The following is a 14,401-nucleotide window of genomic DNA, read 5'->3' as shown; positions in this document are numbered from 1 at the left end:
ATCCCGACCGCTGCCGCCGCCTCAGCCGCCCTCCCAGAGATAGAACTGAACATATATTTTTATTGTTTTTGTAGTTTGAAATGTTTTTCACTTTAGTTTTTAAACATTTTGCATTAAAAAAAATGGTGCATCAGATGTTGTTTAAATGAGTTATTTTCCTCAGTATTTCTGTCATTTTCCATGTGTCTGTTAGAGGCAAAATTTGTTTAGCCAAACTTAGCACTGAGAGGCTGCTCAAAAACTTTGGCATTTGACAATCGAATAATTATGATAATATTAACATGTCTTTTTCCTAAATTGTACCTTGATTTTTAAAAAATAAAGGAGGCAATAGTAGAAGGCTAACTTCTTCCTGCCTCAGATTTTAAAATGGTTGTACCCAATTTAAATGAAATTGATCTTCCATTATATTCTCTTCTCTATCATTCCCAATTATTCTCCCCAGCACTCCACAGAGGAAAAGCTTAATTATTTTTCAGTGGATGGGCATTTTTAGACAAGTATGTGCGTGTGTATGAATGTATTTATTTGTATTTTTTAGAAAATGTTAGGAGAATTATCTTCAAATGCCGATCAAATAAAAATACACAATAGCCCCAAAGGTGGAAAACAATATATTAATTTATTTCCAAGAAAACAACATGGAACATCATTGAAAACAAAGTTTTCAGGGCATCTCCAAGGGCTAGCAGAAACCCACTAGTCCAAACACTACACTCTCCCAATATTAAAGTACTTAAGACATAGAAGAAATGACCAACAACGGACATGTAAACATCTTCTATTGCAAAAGATTTCTTGTTCTACAAGAGAAAGATCCAGTGTAAAGCAACCCTTCTTCTCAAGTGGTGTCATGTAAATTAGTTGAAAAAAAAAGGTGATCTTCAGATTCTGCCTTTAGCTCTGGGTGTGTTCCCTATGCCTTGACTCTTCATCAACCACTACAGTTCCATTTTTTTTTTCGGTAGCAGGAAAAAAGAAGGCTTTACTTCAAAGTCACTAGAAGTCATTAAATTCAAAGTCATTAAATATGATTAACATTCAACAGGCACAATTACAGAAAAAAATAACATTGCGTGGATTAAATGTATCATTAATTGTAGTTACTGTTTTTCATTAGAATAAATAAATATCAAGCAACTGGATGGAATATAAGAGTAGACTTCACATTTTTCTGACGTGACAGGACGTTTTCTCAATATTAACACTGAGACCATTCTGGGATGCTAAATATGGCTTTACTTCACCTTCTCTAAATGTTCCACCTCAGGAAATGAACAAAGGAGACCAATAAGACAATCCCGATTCTCAGACAGAGAACTTGTTTCCTAATGCTGACTAAAAACCTCTCTAGGCCTCACTCACTTCATCTGCAAAATGGGGGTAATCATGTGAGCTTCCCAAGAGCGTTGTGAGATTTGAAGGCCATGAGACCTAAAGGAGCAAGCAGAACACCTAGAACACAATCGGCTGTGGCTTCCGTCTCCTCCTTCCCTTCTCTCTTGGGAATAATCTCTCATTTAGACCTCACTTTGTAATTTCTGATATCCTGGGCCTGATACCACAGTCTACAACCCCGCACATGAAGGTGTTAAAATACAACCACCCTGTGAGATTCTCTAGGGCAGCCTTTCCAACGTTGACGTTATTGCCAGGACTTTTAGAGTGAAAAAGGCTTCTGACTTACTTCTCCTCTTTGTCTCTGCACGTGTCTGGTGTGTAATAAACACTCAAGAAATACTTATTGACCAGATGCTGAATGAATGAATTGGATACATGAATGGGAGGAAGGATAAGTGACCAAAGGCTCACACACATTTGAAAGCTTTTAAAAATCCAGGCACTCCTATGACCCCCAGGCATTGCAAAGCTACCCAGAGAACACTATGGACTCCTTAAAGGCTTACGGGAAAGAATTTGGTCTCCATTTTGCAGATAAGATCACTTTGGTCGGGGTGGAGAGTAGTGGCAATAAAGGAAAGTGATTTACTCTGAGATATTCAAGGCTTGAGGCTACACCCATGCAATAGCACCTCTCTTCTAGAAATTCTTCATGCTTCAAGAACTTTTCCATGTTCTCAATGGAAAACAAGAAAGAGGGATCAGAGTATATTCTGACAAATATTCAAGAAACTGATTCCCCCCCGGGGGCCTTTTACTGAAGCAGCAGGCAGTGACTGCTGTCTTAAATTCTGTCTCTTGTGAATGGCTTTAAATTCTATACAGAACTTTAGACACAGGAAACTTGAAAATGCTACTGTTGAAACTCAGGAAGAAGATCTAGTTCTCAGTTCTAGGAGCTCAGGTTGTAAAGGAGATTGGTCAGTTACCGAAAAAGCGATTTCTATGCCTACGTGCAGGTAAGCAAAGAGCAGGGGATATCCATCAATGTGTGGCTAGAGATCTGTTATAAAAGATTCCTTCTTCAAAGAAACCCAGTTCTTTTTTTCCTAAATAGTATTATCCACAATTCTCCTTTTCATTAGAACATTTGTATATGATGAGGATCGGATGCAAAGATCTGAGGACAGTTTAATTTATCACTGATCAGAACATTAGCCTGATACAGAGGTGAGCCTCAAGAAACTGCCAGAGAGGCCAAAGCGCCAACATCACCCTGTGCAACCATCCTGACAGCATATTTCTTTCACGGTGTCCAGAGAATATTTTAACATGTAATAACGTAGTCAGGTCCTGAAGCCATAACCTTGGCCCTGAGACTGTTCATATAACCCAGGCCAAGTTTTTCTCACAAAGAAAAGCTCTCCTTTCCAGCTGTGAGTCCCCTTCAGTCGTGAGTGGCAGTGGATCAAAAATACCAGCTGGGCTGTATTGCAATTTCACTCTGATTTAGGGTTCTTTCTCTAAGCCTCAGCTCTAGGCATTCCACAGTAAGGGGGTACGTAGTGAGCTCAAACTTGTTAGCAAAGAGGCTTGACGAATTAATCAACCACTTTAAGTCTCCGTTTCCATAGATACAAATGCCATGGACATAGTGGCCTGTAAAGGAAGAGAACAAGAAACAGTGAAAACAGGCTTGGTTTTTTTTTTGTTTTTTTTTTTTTTTACATCTTTATTGGAGTATAATTACTTTACAATGGTGTGTTAGTTTCTGCTTTATAACAAAGTGAATCATTTATACATACACATATGTTCCCATATCTCTTCCCTCTTGCATCTCCCTCCCTCCCACCCTCCCTATCCCACCCCTCTAGGTGGTCACAAAGCACCGAGCTGATCTCCCTGTGCTATGCGGCTGCTTCCCACTAGCTAGCTATTTTACATTTGGTAGTGTATATATGTCCATGCCACTCTCTCACTTCGTCCCAGCTTTCCCTTCCCCCTCCCCATATCCTCAAGTCCATTCTCTAGTAGGTCTGTGTCTTTATTCCCATCTTGCCACTAGGTTCTTCATGACCTTTTTGAGTCGGGGTAGTGAGCTTGCAAAATGGTAGGGTTATGGCCTGACTGCTGTGTGTCTAGCACTGTGTCAAGGGCTACGCGATTGTGATGAAACAGCGCTGTGCTGGCCCAGCCCATGAGGAAGTTAAACTTTCTATGGGGAGAAAGAGGTACAAACATGCATTTGAAGAAAATGAGAGTTAAATAATACAAAGAAGTAACACAACAGGCATCACAAGGCCGTTCACGGACTATATCATGAACTTTGGATTTCATGGATGAGAAGTTCTAGAAGTGTAGACATGGGAGAAGTCTTTATGGGCTGTATTGGTCAGGCCTCTTCTCTGAGCTCCAGCCTGGTCTAGCCAAGTGCCTGCTTTATCTCTCCTCTTAGGGGAGTAATAAACCTCACCCATAGGTCAGGTCTGAAGTCCTTAATCCTCTCCAAGTCTTCCCCATCGTAATCCACAGCAAGTCTATTCTTCAGTGCCCTGGGCACTTCTCCCCCTTATTTTCACACCCCACATCCAATCTGGTAGCAATCCTGTCAGCTCAACCTTCAAAATACTAATAGAATTTGACCACTTTTCACCACCTGCATCCTAGTCCAAGCCGCCTCCATCTTCCTGTCTGAATTGTTACAATAACTGGTTTCCAGCGCCTCCATTTTTGCCTGTTAGTACATTCCCAGCACAACAGCCAGATTGATTGTTTTAAATGTAAGCAGAAGATGTCTCTGCTGCTCAAAACCCTCTAGTGGCTTTTCATCTCATTTGCAGTAAAAGCCAAATTCCTCCCAATGGCATTCAAGACTCCTCAGAGTCTGGCCCCTCATCACCCGGACTCACCCCCCACCACTTACTCATTCAGTTATAACCTTTAACAGCCCTTCCACATTCACATCAGCCACACTGGCCTCCTTGCTGGTCCCAAGCACCCCCAGGCATCCATCCGTGTTTGCTCTTTCTTCCCTGGACCACGTCCTTCTACCAGACAGCCTCAAGGCTCCCTCGGGCACCACCCAGGTCTCTGCTTCAAGGTCATCTTCTCATGAGGCTGTCTCTGACCTCCTTCCCTTCTTCCCTGATTCATTTTCCTTGTGGCACTTATTACCAACAAACGTGTTTGTTTGTTTACTGTCTTTCTCCCCAGACTAGAATGTAAGCTCCTGAAGAGCTGGAATTTGGGACCATTGTGTTCACTTCTGTGTCCCCTGCATCTGGAACAGTGCCTGGTAAATATTAGGTGTTAAAGTAATAGTTGGTGAATAAAAGGGTAGAGAAGGATGAGTGGAGAGTTCATGGGTGGGTAGAATTGGGAAGCATCAGGGGGATGGATGGGAAAGCATCAGGCGGGAAAACACCTCTGGAAAATGTAGAGATGAGAATTTTCTGCTAGAATAGAGTTTGTTGGGGAACAGGTTAAAAACAAGGAAGTTGTAGGAAGCTGGTACTCTTTCCAGTGTTTGTTTGCATATGGTAGAACTACTATGGTTGACTGACTTAAAATAGATGAAAGTTGGGCCTCTTTTATCCCATAAAGGGTTGGGTCTTTTTATCCCTTTCTTATGAAAGGGCTGGAGAAGTTGGTTTTTTTTTTAAATTTATTTTTGGCTGTGTTGGGCCTTCATTGCTGCGCGCGGGCTTTCTCTAGTTGCGGCAAACAGGGGCTACTCTTCGTTGTGGTGCGTGGGCTTCTCATTGCAGTGGCTTCTCTTGTTGCAGAGCACGGGTTCTAGGAGCGCAGTCTTCAGTATTTGTTGCATGCGGGCTTCAGTAGTTGTGGCTTGTGGGCTCTAGAGTTCAGGCTCAGTAGTTGCGGTGCACGGGCCTAGTTGCTCCGCGGCATGTGGGATCTTCCTGGACCAGGGCTCGAACCTGTGTCCCCTGCACTGGCAGGTGGATTCTTAACCACTGTGCCACCAGGGAAGTCCCTTGAGAATTTTTTTGAATAGAAGAATCAAATGATGAAATAGATTTTAGCAAGATTAATTTTGCAGAGCTTTGCAGGGTGCATTAGGAACCAATCAAGAGACTACAGTAATTGTGTAAACCAGAGAGTTTGTTCAAAGTTAATGGTTGCCATGAGTGGAAAAGAAGGCTATTAGAGGCAGAGCACAGAAGGACTGACAGGACTTGGTGATTAACTCAATGTGGCTGGAAGGAAGTTCAGTAGACAGAGAAAATCACTGGAGAAAAAAGCCAGAGTTTAAGGAAGTTAAAGAATAACCGGGTAGTGGGTGGGAAGAACTCGGTACGTGGGCAGCACACCCATGCTTAAGAAATGGCAGTGAACAGGAGAGAAGATTTCAGGCTGGATCAAGTAGAGGGTGCCTAGATAGCTTGGTCTTCAGGATAGAGGCAGTAAGTACACCTTTGCTTAGGAAAAGAACCAGCAGAGAGGGAGACACTGAGAATGCAAGAGAGCAATGGGATAACTTAGGGGGATCCACACACAACTGAGACCAGATGGCGACCCTGGTTGTGAGGATAGGTAACTTTTCCTCTTGAAACAGGAAGCACCAATGAGAGAATGGGTCTAAAATGCTCTAAGATGGCAGAAAGGGATGACATGACAAAGGAATTGATAAGGAGATTTTAATCAAATGTCTTCAAAGTTCTTCCTAAAGTTAAAATGATCCCCTTTTGAGAGTAGAAAGGCTGTTTTAACATAAGATTGGGAGCTTAAAGGTGGGCAGAAAAGCTCAAAAGGTGTACACCGGGAAGAGTACCAGGACAATAGTGACGTAAATAAAAGAATAAGTAGGCAGCCAGAGGGTCTAGCTGAAGGTAGACAGTGGGTGAATTTAGGGCAGTTCTGTGACATTCTTCAGCAATGTCCTGCTTCAGGAACCACAAATGGCAAACAGCAGACGACGGTAATGATTATGTGTAGGAATCAGCCTTGTAGGATCAAATGGCAAGGGAACCTATAATGTTAGCAAGAACAGCACACAACAGCTGATACAGTACAGAGGCTGGACAAGGGGTCCTCAGAAAGAAACTAGTAGGAGGAGGAAAGTCGAACCTCTGGAAATTCCAATTTTAAAAAAGCAAACACATTTAAAACAACAACAACATATTTCAGATGTGGGGATACAGCAATGAACAAATTGGTCAAAAATCCCAGCCCTGTTGGGGCTTCTATTCTGTTCTGGGGAGAAAGGCAGTAAAATATATAATATGTAAGTTGGTGAAGGAGACTAATAGGCTGACAAAGAGACTGTAATCAGAGATGGGAGCTCCAAGTTCAAGACCACAGGTTTAGAATGGTACTCTGTGATTTGAAATGCTGAGAGAGTTTGTAAAGTGGGTACACTCACAGGTTTGGAACAAATCCTATTCCTCACAGCCAAGGGGAAAAGGTCCAGATTGTATTACTGACTTGCTCGTTTGGCATAATGTTTTATTTCCTCTGGACTATGTCTTTTTCTTTTCCCTGTATAGTGGTCTGGGGACAAACATTTTTTATGCTATGAACGCTGTAAGGCTTTCAGATGGCATAACAGATACTAAGAGAAGAAAAAATGAGACATTTGTTTGAAAGGGGCGTGGGCTACCCAAACATCGCACCCTGTGTAGGTTCCTGGCTAGGGGCTATTTTCATGGCCCCTACCTGTCACGTGATCAGTAAAGGTCCCTATAAAAATGCAAACCTGACTTGTCTATACCATCTCTCCTGAGGTAGGTCCCGGATACAGGTGATGACAAGGAGACTGAAGGTAAAGCTCTACTTGGGTGGGTTGTGGGTGTGGCTGAAACACAGTGGACAGGAGCTTCGGCGGGGGTGGGGAGGGCGAGAGCTGCAAAGGAATCACATCACGTGGGTCCCTGCTGTGGATGTTGGAGTCCACAGCTGGAGAAGAGGTGGAGAAGCAGATCAAAGGATGACCACAGTGGTTCTAAAGGGAAGGTGATAGGGGTCATAGAAGCAAGTGGAGAAGGCAACCTCTCCCAAATATTGGGACCCTGGACTGATGGAGATGGTCCATCTTCTAAGGAAGACCCAGGAGATCAAACAGCAAAGTACCCTCCTCTCCATCCTCCTCCCCCCACTAGGAGGGCAGGCCACGATGCGAATGCAGGCAGGCGGCAATGAGCTGTCCTCCGGGGAATGTGCGGGCTGATTGAGGTAAAGATGCTGCCATCTATAATGGAAGGGGACCCCCGAGAGATAGACGCCGGAAGGAGGGTGAGCGTAATGGAGAGATGTAGAGAAGCAGCAGCTTGGAGGTTTTCATCTGAAATGTTAGGCGTAGATAAGATGGGCTGAGGATAGAGCCGTAGACTGAGTGCAAGAGGGGAGGAGGCCAAACTTTGTTACCATGGGGATAACGGGGCAAAACTTCCTATTCATTCACTCATCCATTCGCTCAATCACTCATTCACTGTATATATATTTATTGCCTGTTCTTATGGGCTGAATTGTATTTCCCCCAGATTCATATCTTGAAGTCCTAACCTTCCAGCGCCTCAGACTGTAACTGTGTTAGATGTAGGGCCTTTAAAGAAGTAATTAAGTTAAAATGAGGTCATGTGAATGAGCCCTAATCCAATATGACTGGTGTCCTTATAAGAAGAGATTAGGACAGAGACACACACAGAGGGTAAGTCATGTGAGGACACAGGGAGAAGACGGCCATCTACAAGCCAAAGAGAGGCCTCAGAAGAAACCAAACCTGCTGACACGTTGATCTCGGACTTCCAGACTCCAGAACTGTGAGGAAACAAATTTCTGTGGTTTAAAACACTCAAGTCTATGGTACTTTGTTATGAGAATCCTAGTCAACAAATACACATGCCCACCCTGTACCAGGCAAGAGTTTGAACATAAACCAGGACTGATAAAAGGCCTTCTTTACAAGGTTCTGTAGAAATGAAAACTACTTGTTTTCTCGTTCTTATCCATTTGGGGGGGAAACCTCTCTTGTTGCTGTCACCTGCCATCATGCCAGAGCTGTAGCAAACACCTCCAAGCCACCTGGAAACCCATCTGTGGGGCGAGCAGAGGCTGACGTGAGGGAAGGGGGTCAGTGGTAAGAACGTGACGTCACTTCTCATCCTGACCACTTTCTCCTCCTAACCGCTGCACGCCCAAAGGATTAGAAAGAGGAACGAATAATAAGGAAAAGGCAGAAACTAGCGAGAAGAAAGCACCATTATAATTTGAACCTACCTCTACATCTCCCTAGGTAATTATAAGCTGGAGAATGTCTTTAAGATACCTAGATTTACTTTTCAAAGATGGTGTCTTGAAGCCTCTTGCTACTCTGTTTAATAATTCACAGATTGGTCTAACACATGAAAGAATGCTCAACATCATTAATCATTAGAGAAATGCAAATCAAAACTACAATGAGATATCATCTCACACCGGTCAGAATGGCCATCATCAAAAAATCTAGAAACAATAAATGCTGGAGAGGGTGTGGAGGAAAGGGAACACTCTTGCACTGTTGGTGGGAATGTAAATTGATACAGCCACTATGGAGAACAGTATGGAGGTTCCTTAAAAAACTACAAATAGAACTACCATATGACCCAGCAATCCCACTACTGGGCATATACCCTGAGAAAACTATAGTTCAAAAAGAGTCATGTACCAAAATGTTCATTGCAGCTCTATTTACAATAGCCAGGACATGGAAGCAACCTAAGTGTCCATCATCGGATGAATGGATAAAGAAGATGTGGCACATATATACAATGGAATATTACTCAGCCATAAAAAGAAATGAAATGGAGGTATTTGTAATGAGGTGGATGGAGTTAGAGTCTGTCATACAGAGTGAAGTAAGTCAGAAAGAGAAAAACAAATACAGTATGCTAACACATATATATGGAATCTAAGGGAAAAAAAAAAAAGGTCATGAAGAACCTAGTGGCAAGATGGGAATAAAGACACAGATCTACTAGAGCATGGACTTGAGGATATGGGGAGGGGGAGGGGTGAGATGTGACAGGGTGAGAGAGTGTCATGGACATATATACACTACCAAATGTAAAATAGCTAGCTAGTGGGAAGCAGCCGCATAGCACAGGGAGATCAGCTTGGTGCTTTGTGACCACCTAGAGGGGTGGGATGGGGAGGGTGGGAGGGAGGGAGATGCAAGAGGGAAGAGATATGGGAACATATGTATATGTATAACTGATTCACTTTGTTATAAAGCAGAAACTAACACACCATTGTAAAGCAATTATACTCCAATAAAGATATTTAAAAAAATAATAATAATAATTCACAGATTGGTCTAAACGAACCAGCAGGGCTCTCTGTGAGAACCCCTGTATTCCACAACCTTCATGCCAACACCAACAAGCAGTGTGGCCTCACAGTTTCAAATGAATGCCTCACCGTGGCAGCCTCCGTGTTTATCTTCCATGTCAAACCACTTTACAGCTCTGAGGTTCCCGGCCCACGATGCGTTTGGCATGGAGCCAGGAACACCTGCAATGTTGATAAAGAAGAAAAGCAAAATAAGAACCAAGAGAGAAAGGTGTCAATTTCATCAGTTAAGCTTCCACGTCATGCTTATTTTCTCCCAGTATATTATCTTTCATTTCAGATTTTTCATCATTGGTACAAAACCCCACAGGCTTGTGGTGCGAATAGTTGGTAGTTATGGATCTACCCTTGCCACCAGTAAAAACAATCTATTTTTTTTTTCATAATTTGTGCCCAAGCCTGCAAGAAATGCCATTGCATGAAAACATAATGCAGATGAAGAAGATGGAGATTTTTGGTCTCAATGCCTTTTAATTAAATTTACTTTTTAAGGGACTTCCCTGGTGGTTCAGTGGTTAAGAATCCACCTGCCAATGCAGGAGACACGGGTTTGAGACCCGGCCCGGGAAGATCCCACATTCCACAGAGCAACTAAGCCCATGCACCACAACTACTGAGCCCCTGTGCCACAACTACTGAAGCCTGTGCGCCTTGAACCTGTACTCCACAACAAGAGAAGCCACCGCAATGAGAAGCCCGCGCACAGCAACGAAGAGTAGCCCCTGCTCGCCACAACTAGAGAAAGCCCGCGTGCAGCAAAGAAGACCCAATGCAGCCAATAATGATAATAATAATAATAATAAATATTATTTTAAAAAAATAAACAAATTTACTTTTTAAAAAAATTTTTTTGGAGTATAGTTGATTTACAATGTTGTGTTAGTTTCAGGTACAGCAAAGTGAATCAGATATATATTTCCATTCTTTTTCAGATTCTTTCCCCATATAGGTTATTACAGAATATGGAGTAGAATTCCCTGTGACATACAGTAGGTCCTTATTAGTTATTTAATATATAGTAGTGTGTGTACGTTAATCTCAGTCTCCTAATTTATCACTTCCCCCCATGTTTCCCCTTTGGTAACCATAAGTTTAATTTTGAGATCTGTGAGTCTGTTTCTGTTTTGTAAATAAGTTCATTTGTACATTTTTAAAATTAGATTCCACATATAAGTGATATCATATGATATTTGTCTTTCTCTGTCTGACTTGCTTCACTTAGTATGATAATCTCTAACTCCACTCATGTTGCTGCAAATGGCATTATTTCATTCTTTTTTATGGCTAAGTAATATTCCATTGTATATATGTACCAAGCAAGTCTTCTTTACCCATTCCTCTGTCGATGAACATTTAGGTTGCTTCCATGTCTTGGCTATTGTAAATAGTGCTATTATCAAAAATTTTTAGGACTTCCCAGATAACATCTATCTTAAAGTGAAAGCTCAGGAAACAGGCCACTCTATGTCCTTAGTGCTAATAAGTGAGAGAGATTCCAGGGTCGCTCCTATATGAAGTTTGCAATATTAGACATATGGAACTCAAGCAATCTTTTAACACAATATCCTTTTTATATGTTAAAGTTCTTGTTGAGCATTTGGTGTTGCCAACCACTGTGCTGGGCAGTAAGGGAGAGTATAATTAACAAGACACAATTCCTGATCATCCAATAAAGATGATGAGCCCCCAAGCAATGGTTTTTGTTTTTTTTTTAAATTTATTTATTTTTGGCTGTGTTGGGTCTTCGTTGCTGCACGCGGGCTTTCTCTAGTTGAGGTGAGCGGGGGCTACTCTTCACTGCAGTGTGCAGGCTTCTCATTGCAGTGGCTTCTCTTGTTGCAGAGCACCGGCTCTAGGCATGCGGGCTTCAGTAGTTGCAGCACGTGGGCTCAGTAGCTGTGGCTCGCGGGCTCTAGAGCACAGGCTCAGTAGTTGTGGCACACAGGCTTAGTTGCTCCGTGGCATGTGGGATCTTCCCAGACCAGGGCTCGAACCCATGTCCCCTGCATTGGCAGGTGGATTCTCAACCACTGTGCCACCAGGGAAGCCCAAGCAATGGGTTTTGAGCTTTGAGTTTTTCCTAGACTGGTGTGCACTGATCTACCCATCTTCTCTATTTCTTTCAGTTGTTCTTTTGACCAAAAGTTTACTTGCTGATGCATTATCAATTAATATTTAACTCACCTTTGAACTGTAAAAAGCCTTTAAAAGGGAGAGGAGAGGAGGGCATTAGGCTGCCATTTTGCTAAACCAGGGCTTTTCCATGTTGGCACTATCGACAATGTAAGCTGGACAACTCCTTGTTGTAGAATCTTCCTTTGCATTGTGTGGTGTTTAGCAGCATCTCTGGACTCCACCCACCTGATGCCAGTAATACCCATCCCCCCAATTGTGACAATCAAAAATATCTTCAGATATTTTTCAGACTGCCGAATGTCCCCTGGTGGTGCAAAATTTCCCTGTTTGAGAAACACTGTGCTATCTCCAATAACCCTCTCCATCGCAATAAATTTTGGATGGGTCACAGAGATTGAAGGGTCCATTTAATCACATAGAGTAGGACTTCCCTGGTGGCGCAGTGGTTAAGGATCCGCCTGCCAGTGCAGGGGACACAGGTTCGAGCCCCGGTCTGGGAAGATCCCACATGCCGGGGAGCAACTAAGCCCGTGTGCCACAGCTACTGAGCCTGCGCTCTAGAGCCCGCAAGCCACAGCTACTGAAGCCTGCGCGCCTAGAGCCCGTGCTCTGCAACAAGAGAAGCCACCGCAGTGAGAAGCCCGCACACCGCAACGAAGAGAAGCCCCAGCTCATTGCAACTAGAGAAAAGCCCATGCACAGCAATGAAGACCCAATGCAGCCAAAAAAAAAAAAAGCACATTTGTTAAGGACAAAGGTATGGATACCAAGGGGGAAAGGGGTGGCATGGGAGGAGTTGGGAGACTGGGATTGACACACATACATTGTTGTTACTATGTATAAAATGCACAACTGATGGGAACATGCTGTATAACACAGGGGAACTCACCTAGTGCACTGTGGTAACCTAAATGGGAGGGAAGTCCAGAAGGGAGGGGATATCTGTATGCGTATGGCTGATACATTTTTTTGTGCAGTGGAGGCTAACACAACATTGTAAAGCAACCACACTCCAATAAAAATTAGTTATAAATTTTTTTTCCTCTTTAAAAACATTAATGAAAATGTGCATTTTCAGACAGAAAAAAAGCTTTGTTCTTTTGCCCTCATGTCACATAATAATATATGAGGATTTAGATCAAGTATCGTACTAAGGTCTCCCAGCTAAAATTAAATTTTGCACAGCCTTTTCTGAAAATAGCATGAGTCGTCACCCCTAAGGGCTCTCTATCAGGCAAGATTCTTCTTTTCTTGCTGCCAAACTTGAAAATTTTGTTTATAAATGTGGAGTACTCAAGAAAAACACTCTTTATTAAGCGATATTTCTTCCTATTGTTTTAGTTTGCATTTAATACTTTAAAAGTTACTTTACTGCTTGCCTATCCAAAAAGAAGCTTCTTTATTTTGTTCTTAGCACACATTTTAAAAGAATTTAGAATAAAACTCGCCTTGGTTAAGTTAGGGGGTGGGGAGAGGGCAGTTTGGAAAGCAAGAGATAATCTGGTATATTGACTCATGTCAGCAAGATTAGCTGACGTGATTTTTGTGTCTATTTTGATTAAAAAACTATAGCAGAAAAGTATGAATAAAACATTGCCATGACAAAAGGTCCCTTAACCTCCTCTGAAGGACTGCATTTTTAAAAGGACAAAATATTTTTCTTCCCTTTCATTCTCATTAATATTGATCATCACAAACTGACTCTTATTCTGAAACACATTCCATATTCTAGAGATAAGACCATGACATTTATAATTAATGACTGTTGTCATTAAAATAAACACATAGGGAGTTCCCCAGTGGTCCAGTGGTTAGGACTCAGCGCTTTCACTGCTGAGGGCCCAGGTTCAATCCCTGGTCCGGGAACTAAGATCCCACAAGCTGCATGGCGTGGCCAAGAAAAAACACAAAAAACAAAACAAAAAAAACCCCACGCATAACACCTATTAACCTCCTGCTAATAAAATTACAAACCTCAACTTCTATACTATTTGATGACAAATCTCAAAAATGTTTGTTTAAATACTATTCATGTTGTGCTTTAAAAATTACACTTGTGGGGCTTCCCTGGTGGCGCAGTGGTTGAGAATCTGCCTGCCAATGCAGGGGACACGGGTTCGAGCCCTGGTCTGGGAAGATCCCACATGCCGCGGAGCGACTAGGCCCATGAGCCACAATTACTGAGCCTGCGCGTCTGGAGCCTGTGCTCTGCAACAAGAGAGGCCGCGATAGTGAGAGGCCCACACACCGCGATGAAGAATGGCCCCTACTTGCCGCAACTAGAGAAAGCCCTTACACGGAAATGAAGACCCAACACAGCCATAAATAAATAAATAAAATTTAAAAAAAAATTACACTTGTAAGAGCAGAGGTAGGGAGAGGGACAAACACAGACAACGTTGAATTCTACTTTGGTTTTTTTTGTTGTTGGTTTTTGGTTTTTTTGCAAAGAACCCGTGAGGCACAGCCATATCCAGCAGGAATGGGTATAGACCCTTGCTTCTGAAATGTGGTTCTTGGAGAGCTTCAATATCACCTGGAAGTTTGTTAGAAATGTAGCATCTCGGGCCCCACCCAG

The 14,401-nt window shown here is 42.6% G+C and overlaps 1 protein-coding gene across 3 annotated transcripts in view; it reads right to left on the bottom strand.

Annotated features, from left to right (window-relative positions):
• Positions 1 to 601: 601 nt before the first annotated feature.
• Positions 602 to 14,401, bottom strand: part of LOC132374326 (N-acetyllactosaminide beta-1,6-N-acetylglucosaminyl-transferase) — a 98,281-nt gene continuing 84,481 nt past the window's right edge. For all 3 annotated transcript variants that reach the window (XM_059937908.1, XM_059937909.1, XM_059937907.1), the window contains exons 2-3: positions 9,757 to 9,849; positions 602 to 3,000 (exon numbers count right to left, since the gene is read on the bottom strand). In XM_059937908.1, the coding sequence (XP_059793891.1) occupies positions 2,810 to 3,000; positions 9,757 to 9,849 (284 nt within the window). In that variant the 3' untranslated portion in view covers positions 602 to 2,809. The remainder of the gene's footprint in view (positions 3,001 to 9,756; positions 9,850 to 14,401) is intronic.

Source organism: Balaenoptera ricei, chromosome 11 (genome assembly GCF_028023285.1).
Source record: "Balaenoptera ricei isolate mBalRic1 chromosome 11, mBalRic1.hap2, whole genome shotgun sequence".
Taxonomy (NCBI): Eukaryota; Metazoa; Chordata; class Mammalia; order Artiodactyla; family Balaenopteridae; genus Balaenoptera; species Balaenoptera ricei.
Note: the sequence above shows the minus strand (reverse complement) of the source record. Positions and strands in the feature narration are given on the sequence as shown.